The sequence below is a fragment of the Motacilla alba genome, chromosome 2 (assembly GCF_015832195.1).
Source record: "Motacilla alba alba isolate MOTALB_02 chromosome 2, Motacilla_alba_V1.0_pri, whole genome shotgun sequence".
NCBI classification, from domain to species: domain Eukaryota; kingdom Metazoa; phylum Chordata; class Aves; order Passeriformes; family Motacillidae; genus Motacilla; species Motacilla alba.
Window position 1 is genome coordinate 140,668,720 of NC_052017.1, and position 27,260 is coordinate 140,695,979.

At 39.2% G+C, this 27,260-nt stretch overlaps 2 protein-coding genes across 2 annotated transcripts in view; one reads left to right on the forward strand and one right to left on the reverse strand.

The window, feature by feature from the left end:
* Nucleotides 1–203: 203 nt before the first annotated feature.
* WASHC5 (WASH complex subunit 5) lies at nucleotides 204–26,182 on the reverse strand. The gene is made up of 29 exons (XM_038162767.1): nucleotides 26,045–26,182; nucleotides 24,916–25,214; nucleotides 22,260–22,405; nucleotides 21,181–21,265; nucleotides 20,809–20,909; nucleotides 19,703–19,895; nucleotides 18,988–19,140; nucleotides 16,387–16,500; nucleotides 15,101–15,272; nucleotides 14,173–14,300; nucleotides 13,730–13,859; nucleotides 12,782–12,894; nucleotides 11,986–12,152; nucleotides 11,276–11,351; nucleotides 10,479–10,589; nucleotides 10,224–10,364; nucleotides 8,738–8,818; nucleotides 7,970–8,071; nucleotides 7,208–7,387; nucleotides 6,668–6,792; nucleotides 6,127–6,289; nucleotides 5,319–5,421; nucleotides 5,129–5,208; nucleotides 3,721–3,824; nucleotides 3,132–3,261; nucleotides 2,924–3,020; nucleotides 2,372–2,525; nucleotides 1,659–1,746; nucleotides 204–629 (listed from the first exon to the last, which is right to left on the reverse strand). Exons 2-29 carry the CDS (start codon nucleotides 25,099–25,101, stop codon nucleotides 573–575), a joined length of 3,480 nt encoding a protein of 1,159 aa, XP_038018695.1. The 5' UTR covers nucleotides 25,102–25,214; nucleotides 26,045–26,182; the 3' UTR covers nucleotides 204–572.
* NSMCE2 (NSE2 (MMS21) homolog, SMC5-SMC6 complex SUMO ligase) overlaps nucleotides 26,046–27,260 on the forward strand; it is a 127,092-nt gene continuing 125,877 nt past the window's right edge. Inside the window, exon 1 of the mRNA XM_038162782.1 lies at nucleotides 26,046–26,375. Within this exon, the coding sequence (XP_038018710.1) occupies nucleotides 26,172–26,375 (204 nt within the window). The 5' untranslated portion in view covers nucleotides 26,046–26,171. The remainder of the gene's footprint in view (nucleotides 26,376–27,260) is intronic.

Sequence of the window (27,260 nt, forward strand, 5' to 3'; positions counted from 1 at the left end):
TAGCAATGTTACAGTTACATTAATATTTGTGCCTTTAATTAGCCTAACAGGACTTTTCAGCTGTAAATATTTAATTATTTTATGTCCTCTACAGAAATACACTAAATGTTTGTAGCACACAGGCAGACATCAAACCTCTTTACACTGTATATGCATTCTCACTTCTGGTTCTTTTAAAAAGAAAATTGTATTTGGAATCATCAGTCCTGGCAAACTATCCAACACCTTTATTTCCAATTTCATTGCTCATTTCTGATACAAAAGTCAAACTTCCACAGATAGTTCTTCAGAACAAAAAACCTAAATGATTTATACATAAACAATTACATGCAGCATTTACAATGTGCAGTACAAAATGTACATTGTTTAGAGGAGATACACGCTGAGTATCATGCCAAGATTTAAACAAGGGTTATACAGACTAGAGCAGATGGTTACATTTCACAGAGACAGCTGTAGGCACTGCCTTGAAGCAAAGAAAAGACACAGTTCTGAACAGCTGTACTTGCCTCATCCTCAGACCCCAACTCCTCATTTCAGGTTTGGAGAAAAGCCTTGGTCCCTCTCCATATTCATAGAACAGTTCTGAATTCATCAAAAATGAAGCTTGGCACGTGTGCTTCAACAACCTGAGGGACACAGAAAGGCACAGTGGGGCATTTGCTTATCCATTTGGTGTCCATTCATCCATTAACAAGCATGTCTGATCCATGACTCGAGCACACACACTGCTGACCTGAGCCACCCTGGCATCAGGATGTGCTCCTGGATGTGCACAAAGCAAGGAAGGAACAGCCCAGCCAGGGCTGTGAGGAGATGCCAGGAGCACAGGTACAGAGTAGGACCGGAGGAATGCTGCTGTGCTCTCTGCTGGGCTCCACACAGCATCACCTACAGCTGCAGGACTGACACAGGAACCTTCCACCACACAGAGCTGTGGGCTGGGAAGAGGAGACTGGAAGAATCTCACTCTCTTCATTGTGAATATTAGCTGGGAAATGGCTGTTGAATGTTTATTCAAGAACCATGGAGGTACAGCCTATATATAGCAATCGGGATTATGACTTATTTTTAATACTATGTATAAATAATACATAATCTTCAAATGTAGTTGAGTTGCATTTAAACATAAAACAAAGTCTCTCTACAAGTAGATTTTTAGCATTTCCCTTGCATATGAGACAAGGAAGCTGCCTGGGAAACCAGGCTTTGGCAGGAAGTGAAGGAAAGACTGGATACAGTGTTTCACCAAAATTTGGACTTTTTAATTAGCTTTTTGCCCTGTGTTTAGAATACTGCTAAGCTTAGTATTACTTGGAAATATCTTGGAACTTCTATTTGAAGATTAAATTTAACAGACTTGTTTGAAACTAGCACAAAGGTGAAATCCTGTATTTATTAGTATTCATCTATTTATTCCTGTAGTAATGGGACTGAACTCTGCAAACCAGGGCAGCTTCTGCATCAGCAGGACCCGGAGCTGTTCTTTGTTATGTTGGCTCATTTGTAGTACAAATGGAAGGCGTGGGCAGTGTCTCCCTGGCCAGATCCCTTCATTGGCTAAACTGGAGTGGGAGCACACATTCCCTGCTCTTTTTTCCAGGGAAAATGGTTGGGGTGTTTAGGGGCATATTTAGAGACATGGAATTCTTTCTTACCTTTCTTGGTAACTTGGTGTATCGAATGTAATCTTCCAGGAACATGAGGGCACCCACTACATCAGCAGGCATTTCTGGAATCTTCTGGCTAAAATTAAACCACCAGAGAGATCACACTCTTACTAATCAACGAGTTACTTGGATTAAATTACCTGAAAATGCCAGCCTTCAGATAACACCATTTCTACTAGGTGTCATGTGATTCCATTACAAATAGGATTAGTGTATAAATCTTCTATTTAGTAAAATATATTGTTGGTATTGTCTAATACAATCATGGAATGGTTTGGGCTGGAAGGAACATTAAAGATCATGGAGTTACAACAGCCCTGCCATGGGCAGGGACAATTTTCACTGGACAAGTTTTCTCAGGACGTCATCCAATCTGGCCTTGAACACCTCCAGGCATAGAGCATCCACCATTTCTCTGTGAAACCTGTTCCAGTGCCTCACTACTTTCATGGGAACTTCCTCCTAACATTAATCTCAATGTCCCCCCTTTTTTACTTTAAATCATTCTCCCTTTTCCTCTCTCTGTCTGCCCATGTAAAAAGACCCTCTCCACCTTTTTTATAAGATCCCTTTAAGTACTGAAAGACTGTAAATGTCAACTATCCTCTGCTAGAACAAAAATACTGAAAAAGCAGTGCTTTTTCAATGCTGAAGTCCTCTTCACAGAGGTGATACTTGGGTAAAAAGTAAAACATGGATACCTTGTGCATTGCTCCATCGTTGAACGAATAAACTGACCAATCAGAGCCAAAAATTGTTCTGTGTATCTTGAGTGAAACTGTTTCAACAGGGTAAGGAGCCCCAGAACCAAAGGAAGCCAGTCAATTTGATCAGCTGGCCGCTTGCACACCACTCCTGCAAAGAAAAAACCCAAAACAATACGTGTTTATAAACCAGAACATATTCTTATTGCACAGACTAACTTATGTAATGTACGCTTCCAGGTTTTTTTGCTGTCTCCCCTTCTGCTTGCCCACACAAAAAAGTCCAAAACTAATGTAAGAGCTGCATGTCTTCCATGGTGAATGGCTTAATGATATTAACTGAGGCACAGGATAGAATGAGAAACCCAGGAGTCTGGATTCTGTTTCTTACCTTATTGTATTTGGCTTAAATAGTATAACAAAACTGTCTGAACTGAACTGATAAAGTCAGGAACTGTATTTTCTATGCAGGTAATTTTACTACCTTCTCTACAGATAATTTTACGTAGGTTTTAATTAGATTTAGACAAACAACAACTTACACATTACCTAAATTTCTGTTGTACTGAAGTTTGGGAAACTGGGAAATGAGGAATAGGAAGTTGACGGTGGGAAAATATGGCAGACGTTTTGTTGTTATGTAGATCTGAGGGGGAAAAAAAAAGAGTAGTACAGGTCTTCTACATATTTTTTTTTCTCAGTTAAGAGAAAAATAGAAAAAAGCAAACTGCACCAAACACCAGAATGTATGCCTGACCTTATTTAATGGATTGTGAATGCCAGCAGCTTCCAGATAAGCTGTGATTTCATATAATAGAGTGTTGTCTTCTTTAGGATAAGGTAGTAATGGGTTCTGGTAATGTGCTTCAATGTCAGCCAGTATTGCTCTAAAAGGAAAACAGATTATAAAAAATAATTTAAAGAATTATCCCCGAATAAACCTGACATGATGCCACACATCATACTAATATAAAAATTTTGAAGATACAAAAACCTCTGCATGGCCACAGTAAGTAAAACACTTTTTCTGGAGTATCTTTTTATAAACATCAGATTTGATTCAAAATCACCACCACACATATTCTGTTCCTTTTTCTCATCTAAATATGACTTCAGAAACAGGTATAACCAAATGATTAGAAACTGCATGTTCAAACTAGTTACTAGCCAAGTATTTATTTTTAATGTTTTTGCTGGGTTAAAATTAAAATACTGATTTATTAACAAAAACCTGCACACAAATCAGATGCCTCATTTTGCTGTAATTTAGATTTTAAGGATTGCTGAGCTGATAACAATTACATCACAGTGATACAAGAAACTCTTCAGCACATTTTGCTTCTTACTTATTGAGATTTTCCAAAGCAGCAGCCAAATGCTTGGAGTCAAACCTGCAGGAATAATTTAATTCATTGGTAATCTGTCGTCTTAAAATCTGCATCTGACCAACCTGTTGACACAAACACAAAAAGGGTGGTGTGTTATACTGAATGCAATGAAAGAAGAGTGGAGCCAAACACTGACCGCAACTGCAGAGTGCACGCAGAGCAGAGATGCAGTCACAGTGCTCGAGGTTTACACACAGTTGCTGGTTGCAGGTACAGGCCAAAGGAAAAGGGCACAAAAAAGGTAACAGGTGTAAAACCCCAGTTACTTGCTTTTCATTGGTCAGTGAAAATGCCTGTACGCTGCTTCCCACCTCTCTGTACATCTTAGGGGTCAGCACAGCAGGAGAAAACATCAGAGGCTCATTACAGTCAACCTTCTCCTTCCCTGGCCTTTCCTCTTCACTCCAGTAACATAAACATCCACAGCACTCTGAGAAACGCTGGTCCCAATATATGATTGCAGAGACAAGATAAAGAGCCAAGACAGTGGGACAGCTTGTTTAAATCCTCAGCACAGTACAATGCCTTCTGTGGCAAGGCGAGTCTGGGAAATGCTACTGCTCCAAATTTTATCCTTGGGCCTACCATGGTCACAAGGCACTGCGAGGAGGCTCAAGAGTTCCTGACACTGAACACTAACTTGGTCTGCCCAGATCAGATCTCTAGTGCCAGACTCTAGCTTTGGTGAATGATTTCTTATGAATCTCAGTGCTAAGCACTTTGTGGAGTATGAGGTGCCCACACAAATGAAGCTCAGGAGCTCTTGCAAACCCCGGCCTGCTTCACTTGCGATGCTACACAATTCCAAGTCAATATAATACAACACAGTAAAATAAGCAGATTAAAATGTCACAGAATCACAGAACCATTAAGATTGGAAGAGATCCCTGAAATCATTGAGTCTAACCTATGACCAAACACCACCTTGTGAACTAAACCCTGGCACTGAGTGCCACATCCAGTCTGTCCCTAAACACCTGACAGTGACTCTACCCTTCCCTGGGCAGCCTGTTTCAATGTTTAACAGCCTTTTCTACGAAGAAATTCCTCCTGATATCCAGCCTGAACCTCCCCTGGTGCAGTATGAGGCTGTCACTTGATACCTGAGAGAAGAGGCCACCCCTCACCTGGCCACAGCCTCCTTTCAGAGAGTTGTAGAGAGTGGTAAGGTCCCCCCTGAGCCTCCTTTTCTCCAGGCTAAACACCCTCAGCTCCCTCACAGGACTTACCCTCTAGACCCTTCACCAGCTCCATTGCCCTTTTCTGGACATGCTCCAGCACCCCCATGTCCCTCCTGAATGGAGGGGCCAATATAACCAAAGATCCTTGAGTAAATTCTGACTAACAATAAGCCACATGAACCTACCTTCATTATGGAGTCTAGATAAGCTGTCCAGATCTTCTGTGTTTTTGCAATTGCTGCAGAATAAACCTTGTTTGAATTTGCTGAGAAAAGAAGAAGGGTAAGGCATTATAAAAAGAACAAGTAAGAAGAGAAATAAATGCAAGTGTACAAAGACAACTGCTTTCTTCCATCTGAACCAGTAAGCACTTACCTATGATTCCTTTGAGGGGACTGACAGCACTCATAAGTGCTTTTAAGGTATCTTGTACTGACCTGTCACGCAATATATTTTTCTGAAACATGCTGAGGAAATTCTGAATAAAAGAAAGAAATAAGTAAGTAAAATTATCACACATGCACTCTGTGATTAATCTTGATGGCACTGGAGCCACATTTTTTAACAGCAGGGGAAGACTATTTCCATAGATGAAGAGTTAAGGAATTCTGTAGTTACAATTTTTGCTTTTTGGAGTTATGTTAATCAACGTTAGGGCATAAAGAAGATCCCCCCTGTCAGTATATATCCACTATGGACAAGTAGTAATTCAATTTTTCAGGAAGAACTGTGTTTGTTGATACTTATTTCCCCTAAAATCTCTAACCGGGCTAAAACTAGATTCTTCTCAGGAAACGAAAAAACTTGGTTTCACATAACAGGTACTACGGGAACAGTAATTTAACAGAATTGACACCTTATGCATCATGGTAGACACAAACAATCTTTGTTGATATCCAGACAGAAAAATAGAAGATGACCTGAAATCAACTTTTAAGTACAGACACAGTGTACACCTTCAGAAAGCATCCCCACACAAGCTGGAATTACACAGTACCTTTTAAGAGCACCAACTTCCATAATTTTATCTGTAACTGAAATTCTCACTTTTGGAGTTGAACAACCATTTTTCAAATGCTTTTGATTTAATTTTACCATTTCAGTAATTAACAGATTTTTAAAAAAATTTCATTATTAAACAAAAAAGCATTGTGGCCTTGAGAAAGTGAAGTTCAAAAATTACCTGCAGCTCCTTTACAATCATGAAACACAGCAGCCTGTCTAAGCCATTGAGACCAAAGGTACCCAAAGTGTCTTGGATCTCTGAGAAGAGACGACTATTGGTCACTTCCTGATGAGTTTTGATATCATACCAGGTATTCATCTGGTCAATGTAACACGTGATTCTGAGGGAAAAAAATCAGCAAACAACTTCAGAAAAAGCTGCAGATAGCTCCTGTGATATTCTCAGTAATGAGTTACCTTTCTTAGACAGATGAGAAAGACTATCCAAGTATCTTCAGTGATGTTTAGCTATTCCTCTCTTCACCAGGGTTCTGTCACTGGTCCCTGATTTCTCCCTCCTCCATTTGTTTAAAACACTGTTTTCCTTCTTAGACTAAAATCACCACTTTTCTAGACTAATATTTAAAATGTACAGGATGGGCTGGGTAACTCTGGTTTTAGATAAAGATATGACAGCTAAGGAAAAACTATCTCTTGTATTTTGGTTTGTGTATGTTGAAATTGGAGCTATCCAATGCATGGTGACACAAAGTACTTACTTTGGGTCTGTGATCCTCAGGATTTCTCTGCAAAGACGACCAATAAATGTTACGGATTCATCCACAGGTGTGAATTTTGGTATAGGAATATGAGTAGACTGGTATATACTTTGCCAGTCTTGGATCTGAAAAATAAGTTTTACAGTAATTTGCAGTGTTCCCATTGCACCTTTTAATTTGTTCAGAAATTTTCCTTTTGTTCAATTTAAAAGGAGCACATTGTAACACAATATTGTAAATTACACATAGTAGAACACTATAAAAACAGAATAAAGCAAAGAGAAGAATGAATCTTATTACAAAAATATATTAAAATATCCTATTTTGGGTACTTTCCTTTTATGTATAAATAACGCAGAGGAGATCCTGCAACATTTCAGAATAAGCTGGCGGCAGATGTTTTACACAGTAGTTACCACATTCAGTTGAAGTCACAGTGGTATGAACAATGGGTTCACATGCTCCATCAGTCACAGGCTCTAACAGCCAACTCTAAAGACATTTATCAACTTTTTTGTTGTTTTTGGGTTTGAGTAGCACCTTTGTTCTTAAGAAGTTATTGCACTCCTGCTCCACGTTGTAGTTAATAATGCGAGACACCTCCTCTTGCCAAATTTTTAAACCATATATGTTGACATAATCCTGGATATATTCAAATGATCGATGGAACCCATCCATTGTAGCTGCCATTTCCTTCAGTTTGGGCATGAGTTCACTTGGCTGGAGACAAACAACAACAAAAACATAAAACCAAAACTGTGAACAGGTAGAATTCAAAGAAAATTCTAAAGGCTTCTAAATACTCTTACAGAACAACCTCTAGAGCATTTCACTATGGTCCAGCCAGATCTGAAAAGCACTGAGAAATTTATCGAAGTTTGATATCTGAATAAATTATCACTAAATATTTTTTCCTCCCACTTTTCATATTTATTTTTGCCTTCAATGGTGCTATTGATTGATCTAGGAGATTCAACAATCTGGACAAGTTCAAAACAATTTTATCACTCCCTATGTTTACTTGGCTTATGTGACTTGTCAATCATCACAGACAAAGGCAGTACCGCGAGTTCAGAATTGACAGGACACTTTGGAATAGAATAAAGATATGTTTTTTAATTATGTGTACACTTGGCAGTCTATAAAGTCATCTGAACATCAAATAAAGCATTTCAAATAAGTAGTCCAAAACTATTTTTACAAAAAGGAAATCTGCATATAAAAGCATAAATTATTTTTTAGAAGGCAGTATAATAAAAGAGGTCCCTGCACATCCAAAATACATAAAAAATTAAAACCAACCTTTGCTCTAGGATTAAAGATGAGGCCCCTGTGAAGAGCCAGGGCCACCCGTTTTACCAGCTCCTTCCTTATTCCATCCTCTAGTAACTGTTTTGGGTCCACCTAAGTAGAAGAAACACTTTTCCTTTAAAGTCAGAAAGGTATAAAAAATATAAAGGATTTATTTTGTAACAAGGAAGTTATTAAATACTTTTGATAAACAGGGAAGCACTGTTAACAGGTGCACTTAACCACCAGAGCCTGTTTAAAGAATAAAAAATTTACATACTTCTACTAGAGAATGAATTTTTTATTTAAGTTGAAGGCAAAGGTTTGTAGTTTCCATATTTAAATTTCGTTCATGATCCACTGAGAATGTTGTACAATTCTAAGAAGCCAGTATGCACTAAGAAGTGTAGGTTTCTTCAAGAATACTTGCTTCTAGTTCTCAAAGAGGTATCAATGTAGCCTTAATGTAAAACTGCAGGACAGTTTACACCAGTGGAAAAAACAGCTCTTCAGAAAAGCTTTCCAGCAGGAAAAACCTCCAATAATCACCAAGTACAGTGGATGAATCTATTAACAATGAGGACTGTGGGTTCCTAGGAACCTGAAAAAGATATAATTCTTATCTGGCTGCCAATTTAGGCATCACTGTTTGAAAATTTGTATGCAAACTTATATTTTCTTGTCTTTTTATTTTTCCTTGAGGTCTCATATATTGTGCTAAAATCTGTACTAAAGTACTAATTGCCACCAAAAAAACTCTTCCAATTGAAATGTCATTACCTTGATGATACCAACTAAAGTAGTTTTCATCATGAGGATACCTTCAGTGAAGATTGAAATTGCATGGGTTAGCTTGGCAACCTGTAACAGAAAAACATTCACTGAAGTGATTCAATAGATGTAAATAATTACTCTAAAAAATCCACGTTTCCCAGTGGTAGCTTCCTATTTTAGATTTAAATAATTTGCACCGATATACTTTCAAATTTACATCTTGTTCTAGACTTACTTATAAAAGTACCTTTTTTTTAGTCAGATAAACAGAAGTGTATTAGCAGTAGGAAAGAGCAAATACCTCTCAGAGGCTTCAGAGGGATTACAGAAGGGAAGACCAGCCATATCTTGTGTGCACAAATATTATGGACAAAACTCTGAGCTGGTACCTTTGAGCAGGCTGGGAACACAGCTCACAGTAGTTATTCTATAATAAAACCTGCTGGCACTGTGAGTCCACCTCAGCATTTCCACTGATCCAATATGGTAGCACATTCACTTGAAGTTTTACAATTATTTACAGTTATTATTATCCTTATGCTCAGAGTTCAGACAAGCCAGTCTTTTGCCTTTCAGGTGTTTACAATACAGAATAGAGACGGCAGTTCACATCTACAGAAATTGGAAGTGAAAACAGCTTTAGTATAATCTGTTTTCCTTTTACTGTCTCAAAATAAAACATTACTGAACAGTGCCTCCTCCTTCACTCCTACCCACTCACAAGCCAGACTCACTTAAAAAAGTCTCATGGGGGAGTTTAAACCTAATGTTCAGGACTGAACATCAGCTTAATCAGAGATCACAGCTTGTTTGCAAAAAACACCTAACAAGTGAGCGCTTTGGCAAAATCTCCAGGGAAAAGCTGGCATCCTAACTGATTATTAGATTCTCTGGGGGAAAGACTTTCTGATCTATTCAGGTTTTTGTGTTGCATCTTCCTCTACTGAAAATAAAACCACATAATTTCAATGTTTGCTCACTCTTCCAGACTGGTTACAATGCAGAAGAAAAACCAAAGACAAAATGAGCAACAGCAGCTTTATCTGGTCAAATCAACGTGCTTCCATCCTCTCCTCATTTGAGAACAGCAAAAAGCTTAACCCTGCTGGCTTAATCAGTCTTTGACCTTCTCCTCTCAGAGCAAGAATGCCAAAAATGGAGGGCTTCATTTCAGACTCAGATTTTCAGGGTTCCATCCTCTCCAATAAATAAAGATATATTTATGCTCATTTATAAATTTATTTAGTTTTTTTTTTCTCTCTCCTTCTCTAGAAGACTGAAAGTTTAAACTTCTACAAACAGAAACTCAAAAGTTACTCATCTGTCCTCATGAAACCTAAGGTATGCTCACAATAACACCTGTCAGTTTTAAGTCAATATATCTAACTTCACTGTTAAACTGTGACTCTATGAAGCTGTACAGATTTAAAGTTAGGTTAAAGCTGGCCACATAGAAGGTTTGCTTTTTCAGAATTCCCTGTTTTAACTGCACCTCATATCGTGGTCCCAGCTGAGCATAATCTCGTAGCTTGTCCTTATCAAGGCGAGTAGGCACTTCAATAATATCATGAGTCTGGAGCTTAATGATTTTGAGAAGAGATGTAAACATGCTTTCTGGAATTATCTGTAGAACCTTTGTAAATATGAGAAAAAACAGCCACAATCAGTATATTTTCATTAAGAAAATAATCCTCAATTAAGAAAAATTAATTAGAGAACAAAGCAATTATGCCTTATAAGCACTCACCTTTCTCACATAGGAGACCAACTCTCCAGAGTAATACTGGGACACACTGAGAAGGTCGGGACTGTTCGCTTGATTGATACGGAGAAGCGGCAAATCAAGAGCAGAAGCAAGCTAGAAATAAAGTTAACATTTTAACTTCCCGTTTGTTTTTCTGAGGAAAATTATATGCTTGAATTCTCTTGCTCAGGCTCTTATCCTACAACTCAAAGTACTACATTTTTCCTAAGGAGCAATGTTATACCAGGCTTTCCAAGAGAAAAAAAAAATTGTTAAAAGTCAAAGAAGTCCAACAGTCCATCAGGATACTTTCCCTAAGACTGTTAAAATCTAAACAGCTGCATGGGACATTTCAGTTGCAATTTTATATTCTCACTCACACTAATCTCCATTCTTATTTCTACAGATGATATTTTCATCTGAAAACAGAGCTTCATCAACAGATAAAGGGAACAGAGAATATAACTTTTTTAATTCCCTCAGCTTGTTCTTATCCATATGCAGAAGATCCCATCTGTGCACCAATGCCTCCAGAAAACAGCTGTAATGAGTAGAGGCTGGATGATGAGACTTACTTGCTTAATAGCAAGAACATAATTGTTGAATTATAAAAACATGCATAACTTGGTTTTATTTTCCTTAAAACTAACCTTGAGGCAATTCAATACTGTCTAAAAAATTAGACATAGAAAATGCTGGTAAAAGGAAGCCTTAACTGATTTCAGAGCTTAAGGCCTTTTAAACAAACTGCTTGAATTGACCTGCAGTGTTCAAGTACATTTACTGTTGATCATCCTTACCTTTAGGAAAGTGGCTCTGAGTTTAGTTACCATAGATGGACTGACTCTTATGCTGTCTTGCATAATAGATGTAAAGCTGGTGTAGGAAACAAACAAAACAAATCAGCTTCTTCCCCTGGAACTGTTATTTTCAACTGTTTAATTGTACGTCAACAGCACCAGCGTAATGTGTAAATGGCACAGGAGATCACTAACAAACTTCACTAAAGGAGGCTTTAGGTCTGAAGAGATCCTGATTAGAAAAACCCTATATGAAAAAGGGGAGGTGAGACAAAAGATGAAGCAACAGGGAGTGTTATCAGTCACGGCAATGGAGCAGCAGCTCAGCAAAATCCCACCATGGAAACAGAGTTCTTGAGCATTAGGCTTTCCTAATTTGTTTTGGATGAAAAATAAACTTCAATATTTTGGAGACCAGTTAGTAAGACTAAAGGATGGAGATGGGAGGTTAACAAAGCTGTTATAGTTAGAACAGGATAGACACTAAAAAGTTACACTGTCATTTAACTGCAGTTAACAACCTGAGAAGGATGGATGTTAATTCCTATTCAAGCTGATTATAATTCTGTATACTCAACAACGCACAGAATAATGCTTCAAGACTGTTTTTAAATTGAAATGTTTATAGTCTTAAGAACATCTATGCATGTGATTTTCCAAAAGTTTTACAAATGGTTACTGACTGGAAGAAAAACGTCCTGCTAACATACCTGTCAATTAATTGCCAAGCATAAGAAAGATCACCAACTATCTGCATGGTGATCAGGACCTCTTCTTTAATGTTGATAGTTCGGATCATCTGATGGAGAAATTTGCGGGTGTCAGCCAGAAACTGGCAAACTTGCAGGTTACTTTCCAGCTGGTGAAACTCTTGGACCTATATTTAAAACACAAACAAACAAAACCCATAAAAGGACTCTTTTTTTGCTGTTTTCTATTAATCTTTAAGGACAGCAATACAAACAGAATCAGTAAACTGACACTTCTGGACCTTAGCAGTAGTAAGACACTTAAATCCTGGCCTGTTATAGAGTGTATTAACAATAAATTTCACAAAGTTATTAAAGGAGGTGTACTGTGAAACATCATTCTGAGTACTCTTTTATATCCTGGAAATAGAATAAGCACACAGAGAAAAAAAACCAGATTTTTAAATTTATTTTGCCTTTTAAATCACCCTTTCTAGTTTCACATGAATTTATTTTCAGAATTTCTAAAAAATGAGTAATATTGCCAAATAATGTTAAATACTGAATTAATTCCTTTGAAAAAACCTACAAACCCTTGGCTATAGGTAGCATGACCTTTCATACTATATTTTATAATACCAAGGTTTGTACAAAACTCCTACTTACTGTAGATACGTAACAGCAAAGATCTAATAGATTTCAACAGTTGTTAAAATGCAGATCTGTTTTGTATCTCTGCCATCAGAAGTCAGTACATGTGTAAAAAATGCTGCTGTTCCAGGACAAGGTCATTTATCTCAAAATATCTTTGCCATACCTCTTCCAAAGCCTGAATTAGCTGCACAGTTTTTCTGCCTGCTGCAGTGGAATCATCATAATTCAGAGACATTATTTGCTTGGAGATTTCTCTGAACCAAGCCTGGAGATTTTCTATGAAAGAATTAAGAAAAAAATAATGAAATCTCTGCATATATGATAGGCACCAAAAATACAGGGAACTTGCTAGTCAAAAGAAACAAACAAGCTAGACACATAGGAGATTATTTTTACAAGTTTTTATTTTGCTGGTACATTTATAGTCTTTCAACATGTACACTTGTAAAGTGGCAAATAGCTCAGGCAAATTTCACATGCAACATTATAAACACCTACCAACATAAATGAGCATTAAAAATTTTATTTTCACACCAGTTCAAGAGAAAAAAATAGGTGCTTCAAAAAACAGTGCAAGGAATTTGGAAAGAAGCACAGCTTCGACTTTTAAGTCCTTTGAGAACTTGGAGAACACCACTCAGGGTAGAGGAAAAGTAAAAGAAGGTTTTCTTCTTTTAAAAAATGCTGATACAATTGAAATCCAGGTTACAGACAGGGAAAGAATTGGGGAAGAGGTTAAACCATCCCTAAATTTAATAGGCACAGTCTTCTCACTCCCTTGTACACAGAGCATGGTAATGTGAGCTCCATTATAGATACAGAAGTGGACTGATATTTTATAGTTTTAACTATGATATCTAAATAATGGAATGAAAAATAGTTTTAAAAATAGGGCCATCTGAATATTAGGTACCTAAATATTGCCTACATATGGAATATGTGCTGAAAACCTAAACAAGACAAGAGAAAAAGAGACCTCTTTGGCAGCTGAGGGACATGAAAATTTTTCCTATATTATCACCATTAGCATCATGTATTTTATTTTGTTATCACTTTAGAAATATAAATATAAATAACTTTTTTCCCCTACAGTATAATTTTTAATAATTACCATTTTTCTCCACTCTAGTAAGAGGTTTAACTCCTGAGAAGACATCAGCAAGCTCAGTCATCCTTTCAGATCCCTCTTTTTTATAGCTCTCCCATTTCGCTTGTTTTTCTGACAGCATCTGCTTGAACATCTACTGAAACCCAAAGTATTTGGTTTACAAAACTGGCAAAGAGGCATATCACAACAGATGAAATAAAAAACTGAAAACAGATGGAAGTGACTAAGTGATTACTACATAACTTCAAGATCTTGCCAGAATATTAAAAACAAAATTAAAAATGTTAAGCAATACAGATAGTGTGAAGGACATACAGTGACAGAAGCTTACTGAATTTTATAGAACAGTACAATGCAGATTTTTTGATTTTCTAGTCACTTTTAAAAATACCCACTGAATTTTTCAGGTTAGAGATCTTAGAAGACTCTGGTTAGCAGCACATTACCTCTTTTAAAATGAATTCAAATTGAGCTGTATCCAAAAGAAGCTGGAAAAGGATCCTGGAGTTGTACCTTGAGTCTGTTAAAATTTGATCCTTTATCTGGCGGAGACGTTTGTTATTTGGATCACAAGCTGAAAATGGAAAGACAACATTTATCCACTGTTACACAGAATTTGGCCAAACTTTTCAATCTTTGTAAATACATTCTTTTTCAATAGCTTGAAGGCAAAACCATTTTGCTCTGGTATGTAAATCCCCACTTGTTTTCCATTTACATGGACTAACTCTTCCTTTAAATAGAATATAATTAAGGTTTATGTTTCAGCCTTCTTAAAACTTCTGCAGGCTTCTGAGACTAAATGTGAATTTAGTCCCTCTGACCAAGAAGCCCAGAGATCAGTATATCTAAAACCATTACAAAAATTGTATGGAGGTGTAACAGAAACCCTCTTGCATACCAAGAAGCGTCAAAGACAGCCCAAGCATTCAAATAAGGGAATGTCTAAATAGGTCAGTTTACATACCCAAACTCACATGAGAGACATTACTCAACAGTTTCAGCTGAATTTCAGTTCAACAGAACAAAAACCTTAATTTCAACCTGTTAATTACTAACATTTTAAGAAGCTGGCCCCTGCTTTCTTTTTGGAGCTAGGTAAAACTTTCAGAATGATGTTTTTTTGCAGAATATTATTCAACAAGATCATGACTTTTACTAATTTTTGTACCTATGTTCAGCTCACAAGAACTGAGGAAATGCATGGGCCGTTTCAGACAAGGCTTTAGGAGACTATTTGCAAAACAACAGTTCAACAATCTCCTGCAAACAGCAGAGGAAACTGCTGACTTCGACAGCAGCAGAACTGAACTTCCCCCAGGGCCCAAAGTGAAGCCCCAGTGGAGCAGGACTGACAGCTCGGCAGTGTCTTACTGGTGTCTGCAGTGTGCAGCATCAGCCAGCGGATTGCCACGTTGCAGTCTCGCAGACAATTCAGCAGCTTGGGAATGTTGTCCAGCACCAGCTCTTCCCTGAGACAGCCCTCCTTGAGGAACTGCTGCACCTGCGTGTGCACTCGCTCGGTGACTGCAGCGTATCTGCTGGCCTTGAAACACACAGAGCCTGCATCAATAAAATCCTTGCCTCAAATGGAATACACCACGTTCCCAAGAGCTTAGCAGGCACACAGTTTTAAAAAAGTGCTATAAAAAAAATTGTCATTACTAGTTGGCAATATTATACACTGCAAGTGCATGACAAAGGATGCAAGATAAACTTTAAAGCAATACTTGTCTAAGATTTATATAGCCCTCAAAGTAAAGTGAGAAAGACAAGAAGTAGATGTTGCACAGGTATTTCTCACAGGTGGTCAGGGTGAAAACTCTTAGGAATAAAACTCTGGAATGACCCAGAGAGACTCAGAAGCTAAAAGCAGACACGTAGAGCTGAGAGAAGACTTTGATAAGCAGTTTTCCTATGTCAGAAAACAGCCTGCACACACAGCAAACATGTTCCCAGAGAAAGTAGTTCCAGAGTCCAGGTTACACAGGAAGCATAATGTTTCAAAAATGCAGACTTTTTATATATCCACTTACATACTCTCTAGGAATTATTCCTAAAAAATGGTACTAATATTTTATTGCATAATGGGAAAGAACAACAACAAAAATCTATCACAGAACGCAGATACTTATTTCTCGCTGTCAAGATGGTCATAACAAACTGAAGAACACACTGTATTTAAGAAGGCTTCTTTATATTTATTTTACAGCATGCCGTCTTTTTATACTCTTTTGCAAAGTTTATACTTATTCATTGGTCAGAATAAAGCAACATAATATTCACTAGAGCAAGGCAGCCTGCCCCATGTTTATCTCTCTCTCTCTCTCTCCTTTGTTTCCAAGCTGAAGGCCTTGGTAAAGCTCCTTTCAGGAGCAAAGGCAACTCTTATCAGCTCCTCCTCCCCTTTCACTAGCCCTTTCTGACTCAGACACCAGCTGTGAGCCCCTTCCACACTTACTATTAATTGAGTTCCTCTTGGGTAACTTTTTCCCTAAAGATGAAGGAAACATTTCTACTCGTATTCCCTAAGTTTGCCAGACAACATGGTATGTACATTGTAGGCAGGCAGAAAAGACCCATACATTATTGATGTCATATACTTCAGATGCCCACACATCTTGCATCTTGCTAAAGATACTTAATGTTGGCTTATATACCTGCTCTTTGACATTTGAGAGATCCAGCGTGTAGTTGAGGGCAGTTTTAGCAGCTTTGTAGGGTTCCCATGCTTCTGCCAGATTGACAGTGATTCCCATGTAAATGCTAATGACCTAAAATTGGAAGCAGAAAACAAGAAGTTGTATTGATGTTATTATTAAGAAAAATACAATGTTTGGATTTCACAATATGACAGGAAGGGATATGCTATGGGTATAAATAAGAGATAACTGAACTTTTTTGGTAGCAGTACTTTTCCAAAGGTGTGCCACCTTTGGAAAGCAAGAAGACTTTGAAACAAAAGGCACACAATTAATTCTGAAAACAAGATGACAGTTCTTTCAGTCACTATATATGATACTCAATTCTTTTCTCCATGAAATCATTACTTATTTTTCATTTCCATGATTCACTAAAGAAGATTGCTAAAAGCAACTGCGGAAAAAAAACTATGATAGGGAGGGCAAAAATGAGATGAACTAATCTTACTGTGAGGATGCCTAAAGGACCAAATTAAACTGTCATGCATCTTTCACAGTGACACAACAGAAAGAAATTATGATTAAATAGTATGACTTTTGAGGAGCAAAGAGAAACTGATTTCAGACTCCTTGCACAAGTTTAAGTGTGATTAAAAATACAGAACTGTGAGAAAGTAACAAGTATTTGTAAGATAATTGATTAAAAACGGAAGACATGGTTTACTGACAGATGAAGGATGTACAGAGCTGCGGGATTATGAGCTTTGTCACACTGATGCTCCAGTACTCCTCCATACATCGGGAGGACACTGTCAGCCTCTGAGCTCTTCTGGCAGTGTCAAGTAAAGGCAAACGGGACCCGGGTCTGCTGATATGAAGATCTGTCTCATATTGTTGAAGTGAAGCTCATTATTTCCTGTAGATGACAGCTCCTCAAAAGGCTACACTTAACTGCTAAGAATAATTTGAAACCAGCCTAGGAGTTGAGTATTTCGTATGATGCAGCTAACTTATCCATATCTGACCACAAGAAGATAGGCGTTTAAAAATATCAATTTGTACTATGAACTCAAGTTAATAAAAATGCTGGCATAATCAAAGATTTGCAGTGTCAAGTTCTCATTTCTAAAAATAAGCTTGTAGTTCTCCAGAAACAGAGGGATTCTAATGTCTACTGAAATAGCCAGCTATTGCAGTTTCTTCCCTATCTGCTTCACTGCTCCGCTTTTGGTACAGAAGAATATAACTTAAAACCAACAGTTACACAAATTAACATACAGTTTCTTTGTTAAGTCTGATTCACTTTGATATAGACAACCTAGGGACTCCATTCTTATATGCCAGCCTATTTCAACAGCAGTTTTTGCAGACTAGGGATTCTGGATGGAAATCCTAAATCTCAGTACTGAAACACAGTAATTCCATTTTAATTACTACACTTGAAAAGGTCTGTGGAAGCACATGTAGTGACAGCTTTAGCTTCTATGTGATTTGGACAATAGCACAGAGATAATCCTTAAATAAGTTTTCAAAGAACATCAGTGTGGGATGATTTGTTGGGGACCAAGACTGTCCTTTACAGCATTCTTGACATGGTGGTAGAATTCACCAGCAGAAACCACATGAAGGTCAGAAATGACAAATAAAGTCCTGCACTTGGGACAAACCCAAACCCTTGCAACAACACAACTGGCTGCCTGTGTCACAATTCTGCAGAAAAGGATCTAAGTGTCCTGCTGGACAAACCAAACATGAATCAGACACACAGCCTTATGACAACAAAGAATAATCAGATACTGGGCTATGCCAGACTGCAGCCAGCAGATCGGGGGAAGTGAATCTTTCCTGCTAGTCAGCTCTCACGGGGTCTCATTGAGAGAAATGGGTCCAGATTTGGGCTCCTCAGTATGAGACAGACATGCACAAACTGGAACGAAGTGAACAGGAGGCCACCAACACACCTGTGGGGACCCAGTATGCAAGAACAGGGTTAGCTTAAGCTGGAAGAAAGATGTCAAAGGAATCTGACTGTGGTCTTCCACTACCTAAAGGGAAGTTATGACTAAGACAGAGCCAGACCCATCTCAGAGGTGCATCGTGAAAAGACAAGAAGCAACAGCCACAGGCTGTAACAAAGGAAATTCCAGTGGTACAGAAGGAAGGAATTCTTCACCACGAGAGTGATGAAGCACAGCCACAGGTGTCCATAGAGGCTGCAGAGTCTTCACCTTAGACATTTCCAAAGCTAACTGGGCAAGGCCTAAGCAGATTGATTTGAGGTCAACCCTGCTTTGAGGAGAAGGCTGGACTAGAAGATGCCTAAAATGTCTTCCATCACACATTTTCCTGGGACTTACTTTATCTTGATGGTATTAGATATGTAGTTGACTGAAGTATTTAGTACAATAAATTACACTTTCAAAGGACAGCCTTCCATGCTTATCCAGAGTATTTGACTTAGACTGCTTCACTCTGAACAAAGTAAAATTTCCACAGAGAAGAATCTGTTCTAATGTTAGGTTATTATTACATTTCTATAACACATACTGTAACAATAATTTCAATTGTTCTTGTAACATGAAATCCAGGGAACAGTTTTAAAACAGAATTAATCTTTACCCAATTATCTGGGAAGTATTTATCCACAATCTCTCTCATTTTTGCTTGCTGAGTGTGAAGAATAGAAGGGTCAAAATACAGTATCACATAGAGCATAGCAGCCTGAGTAGCCAGAGCAGTGCTGCGGTGTTCTGGTAATGGATATGCTGAAACCTGGAAAAAGCAACAAAACAAAGCTGAACATAATACAGTGCATCATAAACCACCTGAAAATATTATGGGACACATTAAAGAGTGCAGTGTATAGATACTACAGGGTAAGAAGTTTATTTAGGTAAGCTGGACATGCTTACTCATACAGCACACTTACCATATGTATTTCCAGAGTGTAAAAGTTGACTGCATAGATATGTGCTACTTTTAACAGGCTACAGTAAAATTATACTGTGCTGTAAATAAGTCAAGTAAGACATGTCCAATCAAAAGACTTTAAACTAAAATGGTGCTTTTTACTGCAAGGCTGGCCAAGTACTGAAGCAGATTGCCCAGAGAGGTTCTGTGGTTTGTACCTCTGGAGATACTCAAAATCCAACTGGGTGCAGCCAGCGCAACCTGCTCCAACTGACTGTGCTTGAGCCAGGTCAGACTAGCTGACCACAAGTGTCCCTACAACCTCAGTCATTTATTTTTTTCTGCACTTCATGGTTGGGTAATTGACCTGAGAATCAATTTGATGCTCCCCTTTAAAGCCCTCTTTCATCTCAGGGTGGCTTACCTGGTTGTAAATGTCATCTGACCTTAAGCGGCCGATAACCATGCTAATGAACGTTTCACTGATAGGGACCCTGCTGAAGTAACTCTCAGGGTAGTTGGCAGGTCTTTTAGCTCCAGGCTGGCTCGAGTATCCAGTGCTTCGAAGCAATTTACAAATATCATCTAAATTGGAGTCAGCAGAGGATCGGGCCGCACTGTTATACAGAAAATGAGGAACAAAAGTATGAGCTACATGACCTAGTAATTTCCTTTTCTCCCACCCCTTGTGACCACACCCTTCTCACAAGAAAATTAACAAATACTAAAGTCTAAAGGAGGTTTTTGATTGTTTATTCCATTAATATCATGTTATAGGACACTGATGAATGTCCATACTGAAATTCCAGATAAGCAGAAAAAACACAAGCAAAAAATTAAACTCAGAAACAGAAAGAAGGAGCTTTATATTCAGAGAAGAATTTGTTCCTTTTCTCCCCCTTTTTAAAAAGAACTTCATCTTCTTTCTCCCCATTTCTGAATTCCCCTTGCCAATTCACTTCTGCGTTCCAGAGTTAAAGAATCTCTCATTATATACTGGGAGGCATAAACATAACCAAAGCAGCATTTTATATGTGTGGAAGGATTTGTACTGATACCCTTTAAGACCCCAGCTGTTATATCTTGATGCTGAGAACCTACCCTGTAAAACTTGTTACTGATTTACCTAATAAAGCACTACAAGAAGTCTGACTTGCAATACATTTGTAACCTAGGTAGTCAGGACTTTTCAGAAAGTGTCTTTGCAAGTTTGGGAACCTGTGACACTTTCATAGCTGGCACCTGCAGCTAATCTTTAGCTAAAAGTTTATTTGTGGACTTCAAATGTCTGTTGTAACAGAATGAAAAATCTGTTGCTAATTTTGCAGCTGAACTTGCAAACACAGCTAAAAGCTAAAGGAAGGAGTTCTACTAATATTCAGAGAGCTCTGCTGAATTAGCTGTATAAAGTCAGTTGATTAAAAAGGTGTCAATATTTCCATTTATCTTAATTCAATGACCTAGGTTACTGAATATACTGCAGGCTACACATCTCAGCCTTGAATGCTCCTCTACACCTATATACACGACCTGTATCTGTAGTAGGAAACCAACATTCTTTCTCTGACTTCTCCTTCAATCTTCTGGTCAATGACCAGTAGCATGACTCCATATAAATACAGGGCTTCACACTGTTTGGAAAGAGAAAGAATGAAGAAAGAAGAAGATATAAACACGATTTTGCAGCAACATTTAAAGGAAAACATGTATTGGCAAACTAACCCAATGTCAACTATGTAGTCAACGCAACATGAAAAATGGCAGGCTGAAGATTTTTGCTCTTTGTCCCCCTTGAAGTGAGTCACAGCACTTCCACACATTTGGTAAACCTAAATTTTTGTCTAGCTTGGCACTTACTGAGTGGATTAATTTTCTACTATTACAAAACTAGTCAATACTCACTAGAAGCTGTTTTCCATCTTCATTAAGGAGGACGGTTTCTAATGTTTGCTGAATGTAAATTCCTTCATTGAGGTCATCTAAGTATCTAGGAATCACAACAAAAACTTTGGTCATTGACTATTTTGCTCTCAAACTAGAGCTCAAGCAGTGACATTTTCTCTGAAAATCAAAACATCTCCCTAGAACAAGAAGCATGGTATTTTTCAGACAAAGAAGAGAGGCTCTCCGAAAAAATGAGAGACTGGAACCCATAGCTAGTGCCAGCCAGTTGGCAAAAGTTTCCTTCCATATCCTGATGGTGTATGAGAAAGACACTGGAGGATATCTGGCAGCTTACAGCTCATCCTCTTAATCTTGTCACGGGTGATAACAGCCTGGGAAGGCTGCCATGCAATAATGTAATAAAACTGTCATATTTTCAAGTTACCTAAGTAAACCTCCTGGAAATACCATAAATTGATCTCAATTGCAATTTGGAAGGTAGAGCTAGAAATAGCGTATGTTCACCTGAATTAACAAAAGATTTATTCCTATTAAAGGACTTTCCAGTAACACTACTTAATAAGTAGTATCAAACATTTGATCTTTTCATATAACATCAATAATAAAACCAACTCATGTGTTTAAGACTCTCAGTGACTTTTTCTTAGAGCATTTAATGAAGTTTTAATTTTGTTTTTTACACATCAGAGTAGTGAACTTGAGAATATGGCAACGTCACTGAAAAATTAAGTTCAAGAAAATAATGCCAATCAAAGTTAAAAAATCCCCAAACTATCTGATATTCTATTCTGCAAGACCAAAAAAAAATTAGCTTAATAATATGGATTCTTCTTTTATTAAAAAAAACCCCAAAACTTCAGGACAATCTCTAAGATAAAGAAAAATTAACTCAAATTTATCTGGTAGGGAAGTGTTGGAGTAAAAGTTAGTGTTCACTCCAGCAACCCAGGTTTGCTGGTGCACATGAATATGCTTCAACAAGGAGTATATTGGATCTCTAAGGAAAACGCTTCTCATCAATAAAACAAAACAGTAATCTGGTCTTTGAACATCTGTATGTATTTAAGATACCATACCTGTTTAAATCTACAATGTATTTATGTACACTCTGAAAAGCTAAATAAAATCTTGTCAAAATTTCAATGTTGTTTTCACGAAATTCTTCATCTAAATCCAATAACTCAGGCTTGGCTTCCAGTTTGCCTTCACAAGTCTCAGGCCCCTGAAAAACAGAAACTCACCTTTAGAGACAATACTTGACTTTGATCTCTACTTGACTTCTCTACAGTAGGACACAGACCATGTACAATTACCCCCGTGTGCAAACCAGAGATACCATTTCTTACCAAAACAAGGATCTGTAGCTTTCTAACCTACTTTATGGTTAAATACTGATTCCATAAAGATCAGTTTTACACATTATTACAATCTGCAATGACTTTAAAAATGATTTATCCAATGTAACCAATGGAAAAGAATAGCCAATGCTTTCAATAAAGCCCCAATACATGTGAAAGCACTGGGTGCTTTCTATAGTGCTATCTCCCTGATGGAATTTTTTCCTTTACACATTTCTTCTGGTTGATTTCTCAGATAGAAACCACAACATTGAGGGCTCACAAAGCTTAGTACCTTCTCATACATTCAAACTGCTTGAAAATATTAGACTTTTTTTTTCCCACAGACTCTACATCTAGCTCAGCAATCATCTAGTGAATTAATGCAGAAACTTTGTCATTAACAATCACGGGGGAAAAAGAGTTGGGATGAAGAACCTGACTTCCTTAAAGCAATAGTACAACTTTTCTAACCCTTTACCACTGTCATATTTCTCATAAGCACCATGCAGTCTTACCATCACCAACTAAATGAAAATAATGCTAAAGTTTAATTTGAAGTATTATTAAAACTTAATTGAAAATACCCAGCTGACAATTTGAGTTTTAAAAAATAGTCTTCTGCTTCTCTTTCTATGCAAAATATCTGCATAAAACAAAGGATAAAAGCAGGCGCCAAACTGTCACTGAAGTTCAAACGGACAAAGTAAATAGTCTCAACTTTCCAAATCTCAAATCTCTCCTCATTAAGTAATTCTAACAACTGTGTATGGTCCTAGATTGCAAGACAATATGTATTTTGTTTGCCATCTGTTAGAGGCGTGGCAGTTATCTTCTGTTAATCGGGCAGTTTTCTTTACCTCTTCCACAAACCAATCTTCCCTCTGGGGACACATCTGCTGTTAACGGGCCAGTGAGTGTCACTGCATGGCTGATAAAAACGATAGCATCCCATTGTGACACGCTCCGCCCAGGGAGAGGAGCCAAGCATTCCTACCTGGATATAATCTGAGATTTTGGGACACCAGGGCAGCCTTTCCACTGGATTCCCAGAGGAGCAGCTGTCTTCTCCACTGGATCTTCAGAGGAAGACTACACCCTTCTACAGGATCACTGCTTCAACAGAATCACATCTGCCACTGCAGGAGGACTGCAGCCACCATTCCAACTGGACTGCTACCAGCACCCTAGCCCACAGGGTGTCAGGTCGTATTCTGACTCTGTCAGTGTTGTTTTGTTTTACTGTATGGTTTATTTTATTTTTATTTTCTTCCCTAATAAAGAACTGTTATTCCTGCTCCCGTATCTTTGCCTGAGAGCCCCCCTTCATTTCAAATTTATAACAATTCAGTGGAAGGGGGTTTACATTTCCCATTTTGGGGGAGACTCCTGCCTTCCTTAGCAGACACTCGTCTTTTCAAACCAAGACCTGTATATAGAAGGGGTGCATTTGCAGTAAAAATATCTATAAATTCTCTAATCTCCGTTTTATCAGTATGACTTATATGGATTTATTTGGTTTTAATGTTGAAGAACAGCACACTTATGCTTTCTTAACATTCAAAAATACCGAGGCTTTAAGGATTACTGTATTTCTTACCAATTACAGCTATCTGCTTTTAAATTTTCAAGTAACTTGTGTTAAAAAAAAAAAAAGACTTCTACCAAGCACATGGATCTTAGGGTAACTGTGAAATAATTTGTGCTCTGGATTTTCAGTATCCAAGCCTCACAGTGCCTGAAATTTACAACTTTTATTACAATGAAATTGCCTTTCTTGCTTTATTTTACAATTTCTTCTGTGGTACAGTCCAAATAAAGTCAGATTAGATAGTCTCTGTTTTTCCTTCTTAATCATGCTGGAAAATGACAGAGGGAACTTAGTACTGTAAGCTTAATTCTGAAAGAAAAATAAGGGCTTTCCATGGACACTTCTCCTTGCCTTATTTATTTATTTATTTATTCAGAGCATGTGACAAGTCCAGAGGAAGAACAATCACAGCACTGTCAGACAGGAAAGCAGAAAGTAGTTTTCATGGCTGCAAAGAATAAGCTACAGATTAACGGAAGAAATACGGGCATACTGCCTATGTCACTGCTCTGAAGGAAAACAACCAACCATGCAGGCTCAGAACCTGCTGGAGGAAGTTTAATTTAGTGGTCCTGCAGGAATTATTACTACTACTACTACCACTACCTCCCCATAATCCAATACTCACATTTTATATAATAGGTATCTATAAAAATTCACAGGCCAGATGACTCATCAAACATTTTGGAAGATGTAGTAGTAATAAACACAATCAATAGTCAGGAATGGCTGTTTCACAACCCAAAACATCCTCATGTGGGACAGCAATGCTTTAAGGAGAAGCTGAACAACAAAAGGATTTACCTTGAAATAACTGAAATCAAATATGATATCTCCATACTTCTGCTGATCAGCCTTGTCCTTTAGCCTGAAAACGCCAGGAATAAATTCGGAAAGTCTCAGAAGTTCTGCAATGATGGCATTTCCACAGGAAACAATCCGAAGAATTGCCTGACCACAGAGATTGTTTTCAGCCAGAAAATCCACCATTGTGGAGCTAGATGTGACAGCAGCAGAAGTCCTGCAGTCTGATTCTGATCCTTACTCTTTAGGTTACTGGAAGCAGAAAGCCTGATGAAGAAACCAGCTGCGCCATTAATATCCTGTAAAAACAAACCCGCACACATCCAAAATGGTTTATGTTCGTGTTTTTGGTAGTTTAATTTGTGTATACTTAAGCATACTCTCCAATCTTTCAAATTATGAAACCTCTATTATCTACAGCTTTGTAAAATGAAAGAAATGCACAGAATTCATTTTCAGCATGCACGCTTACTTTGAGAAGTGACCTGTGTGAGCAGGCAAGGGAAGTGTGATCTTTCAAAGAACAGTTGAAGAACATTATTGAAGAATTAAACAGTCACAAATAGTGAAGCAATTATGATCAGGGGAGGAGATTGGGCCCAAGGAAAGCAAAACTACCTCACAAAATGTGTTTTGTTTTTAAGAGGCCCCTTAAAAATACAACCAAAGTGATCACAATTGGTTTTAGCAATAAGGAAAACTTTCTTAGCAAATGGAAACGACACAGCTCCGTTCCTCCATTTATTGCTGAAGGACGAGCTTCCATGCTGTGGCTGCGTTTCCTACTCAGTTTTATCCGTTCACACGTTTCCTGCGGGACACGGCGTGCAGCACCAAAAATAAGCGTCTGTGCTTCAGAAACATTTACGGGAAGTCACTACCAGGCTCGACTTTTCACCAAACACTTTCCGAACCACTGCGATAAATTTAAGACGACAGTGAGCTGCCCCAAAACAGTTCTGACCCAGAACGAGCGCCCGGAGCCCTCCCAGGTCCCCAGCGCCGCGGCAAGCTCTGCTCCACAGGGCGCACAGCGGGCCCCAGACCGGCAGCGGCCGGACGGGCTCCGAACCCGGTCCGGTCCCGCCCTGTCCCGTCCCATCCCCTCCGCCGCCGCCGCCGAACTCACAGTCTGCACCCGGGCGGCCCCGCTCCCTCAGCGGCTCCCGCCGGCGCCCGCCCCACCCGCCCGGCGCGCTCCCCTTGCCCCGGCAGCGCCTGCGGGCAGGGACGGCGGCGGTTGCGGGCACAGAAGGATGGAGGAAGAGTGGGAAGGATGCGAGGGAGGCGGCGGCGCTCCCTACGACGTAGCCGAGCCCTCCCATCACATGACTGCGCCGGCTGATGAGGCGGTTCCGCCTGCCCCGGTGCCCGGCGCTACCGCCCGCCTGCCTCTACGGCCGGGAGGGCGGCGTGAGGCCGCCCCCGGCACAGCTGCGCTCTCGAGCTGCGGGGACGAGGTGAGCAGCGGCCGCTGGCGGGGGTGGCTGTGCCCGCCGGCCCCGTCCCCTCCGCGGGCGAGGGCAGCGCTCCCGGCCGGGGCGCGGGAGCGGCGGCGGGACGGGCGCGGGGCCGTGTCTCCGTGCGGGACTGCCGGCCTGCCCTGCAGCGGGTGAGGCGGAGAGGCCCTGGGAGCGCGGGGTGTCCTGCTCGGCCGGCGCTGCTCCCCTGCACCTGCAGGGAAGGATCATCTCCCTGTGGCCGCTCATCGCCGAGTGTGCCTGGGGCTGGACACTGATCCTGGTGCTCAGAGAGCACTTGACACCTGTAGAGCTGCTGTTACAGAAGCAAATAATACTTTTTTCTTACCTCTGCTTCATAGTTTGAGGTATTGAAGCATAGAATGTTTAGGTAATTTCCTCAAATATTTAAAATAGCGAACAGAATAGAAACTTTAGGCTTTTTGGTTCTTTACCCTGTCTGGACCATTTCATCACCTACTGAAAGAAAAAAAAATGTCCTCAGTATTTTCCCATTTAGCATGGAGTTTGCTGGTTGCGTTTTCCAGAAGTGAGGGGGCTGGGGGTTGCACATGATAAGGCTTTGATGCACCCATTGAAGACCTTCCTGGCAGATAAGAGTGTGGTGGAAACACTGCAGTGAAACCAGTTCCAGAGAGGAATGTGCCCCTCCCTTGAAAGGTAGAATGGACAGCTCCGAGCTGAAGTTGAAGAATTCACTTAGGAAGTTCAAGAGTGAAATCTTTGCCTTGGGATCTGTAGGAGACCTGAGGAACAGCTGACTGGCGCAAAAGAGCCAGCTGGGAAGTGATGGGGAAACAGGACCTGTAAGCCCTGAAGTGGCAGAACATAGAAGATAAAAGGAAAGCAACACGTGTGCCAAAC

Excerpts from the sequence above, each read along its gene's own strand:
- WASHC5 (XM_038162767.1), bottom strand. The coding sequence starts at position 25,101 with ATGGTGGATTTTCTGGCTGAAAACAATCTCTGTGGTCAGGCAATTCTT. Across the intron at positions 5,422-6,126 it reads TGATTGTAAAGGAGCTGCAG|AATTTCCTCAGCATGTTTCA; the intron begins GTAATTTTTGAA and ends TCTTTTATTCAG. Across the intron at positions 630-1,658 it reads ACACCAAGTTACCAAGAAAG|GTTGTTGAAGCACACGTGCC; the intron begins GTAAGAAAGAAT and ends TGTGTCCCTCAG.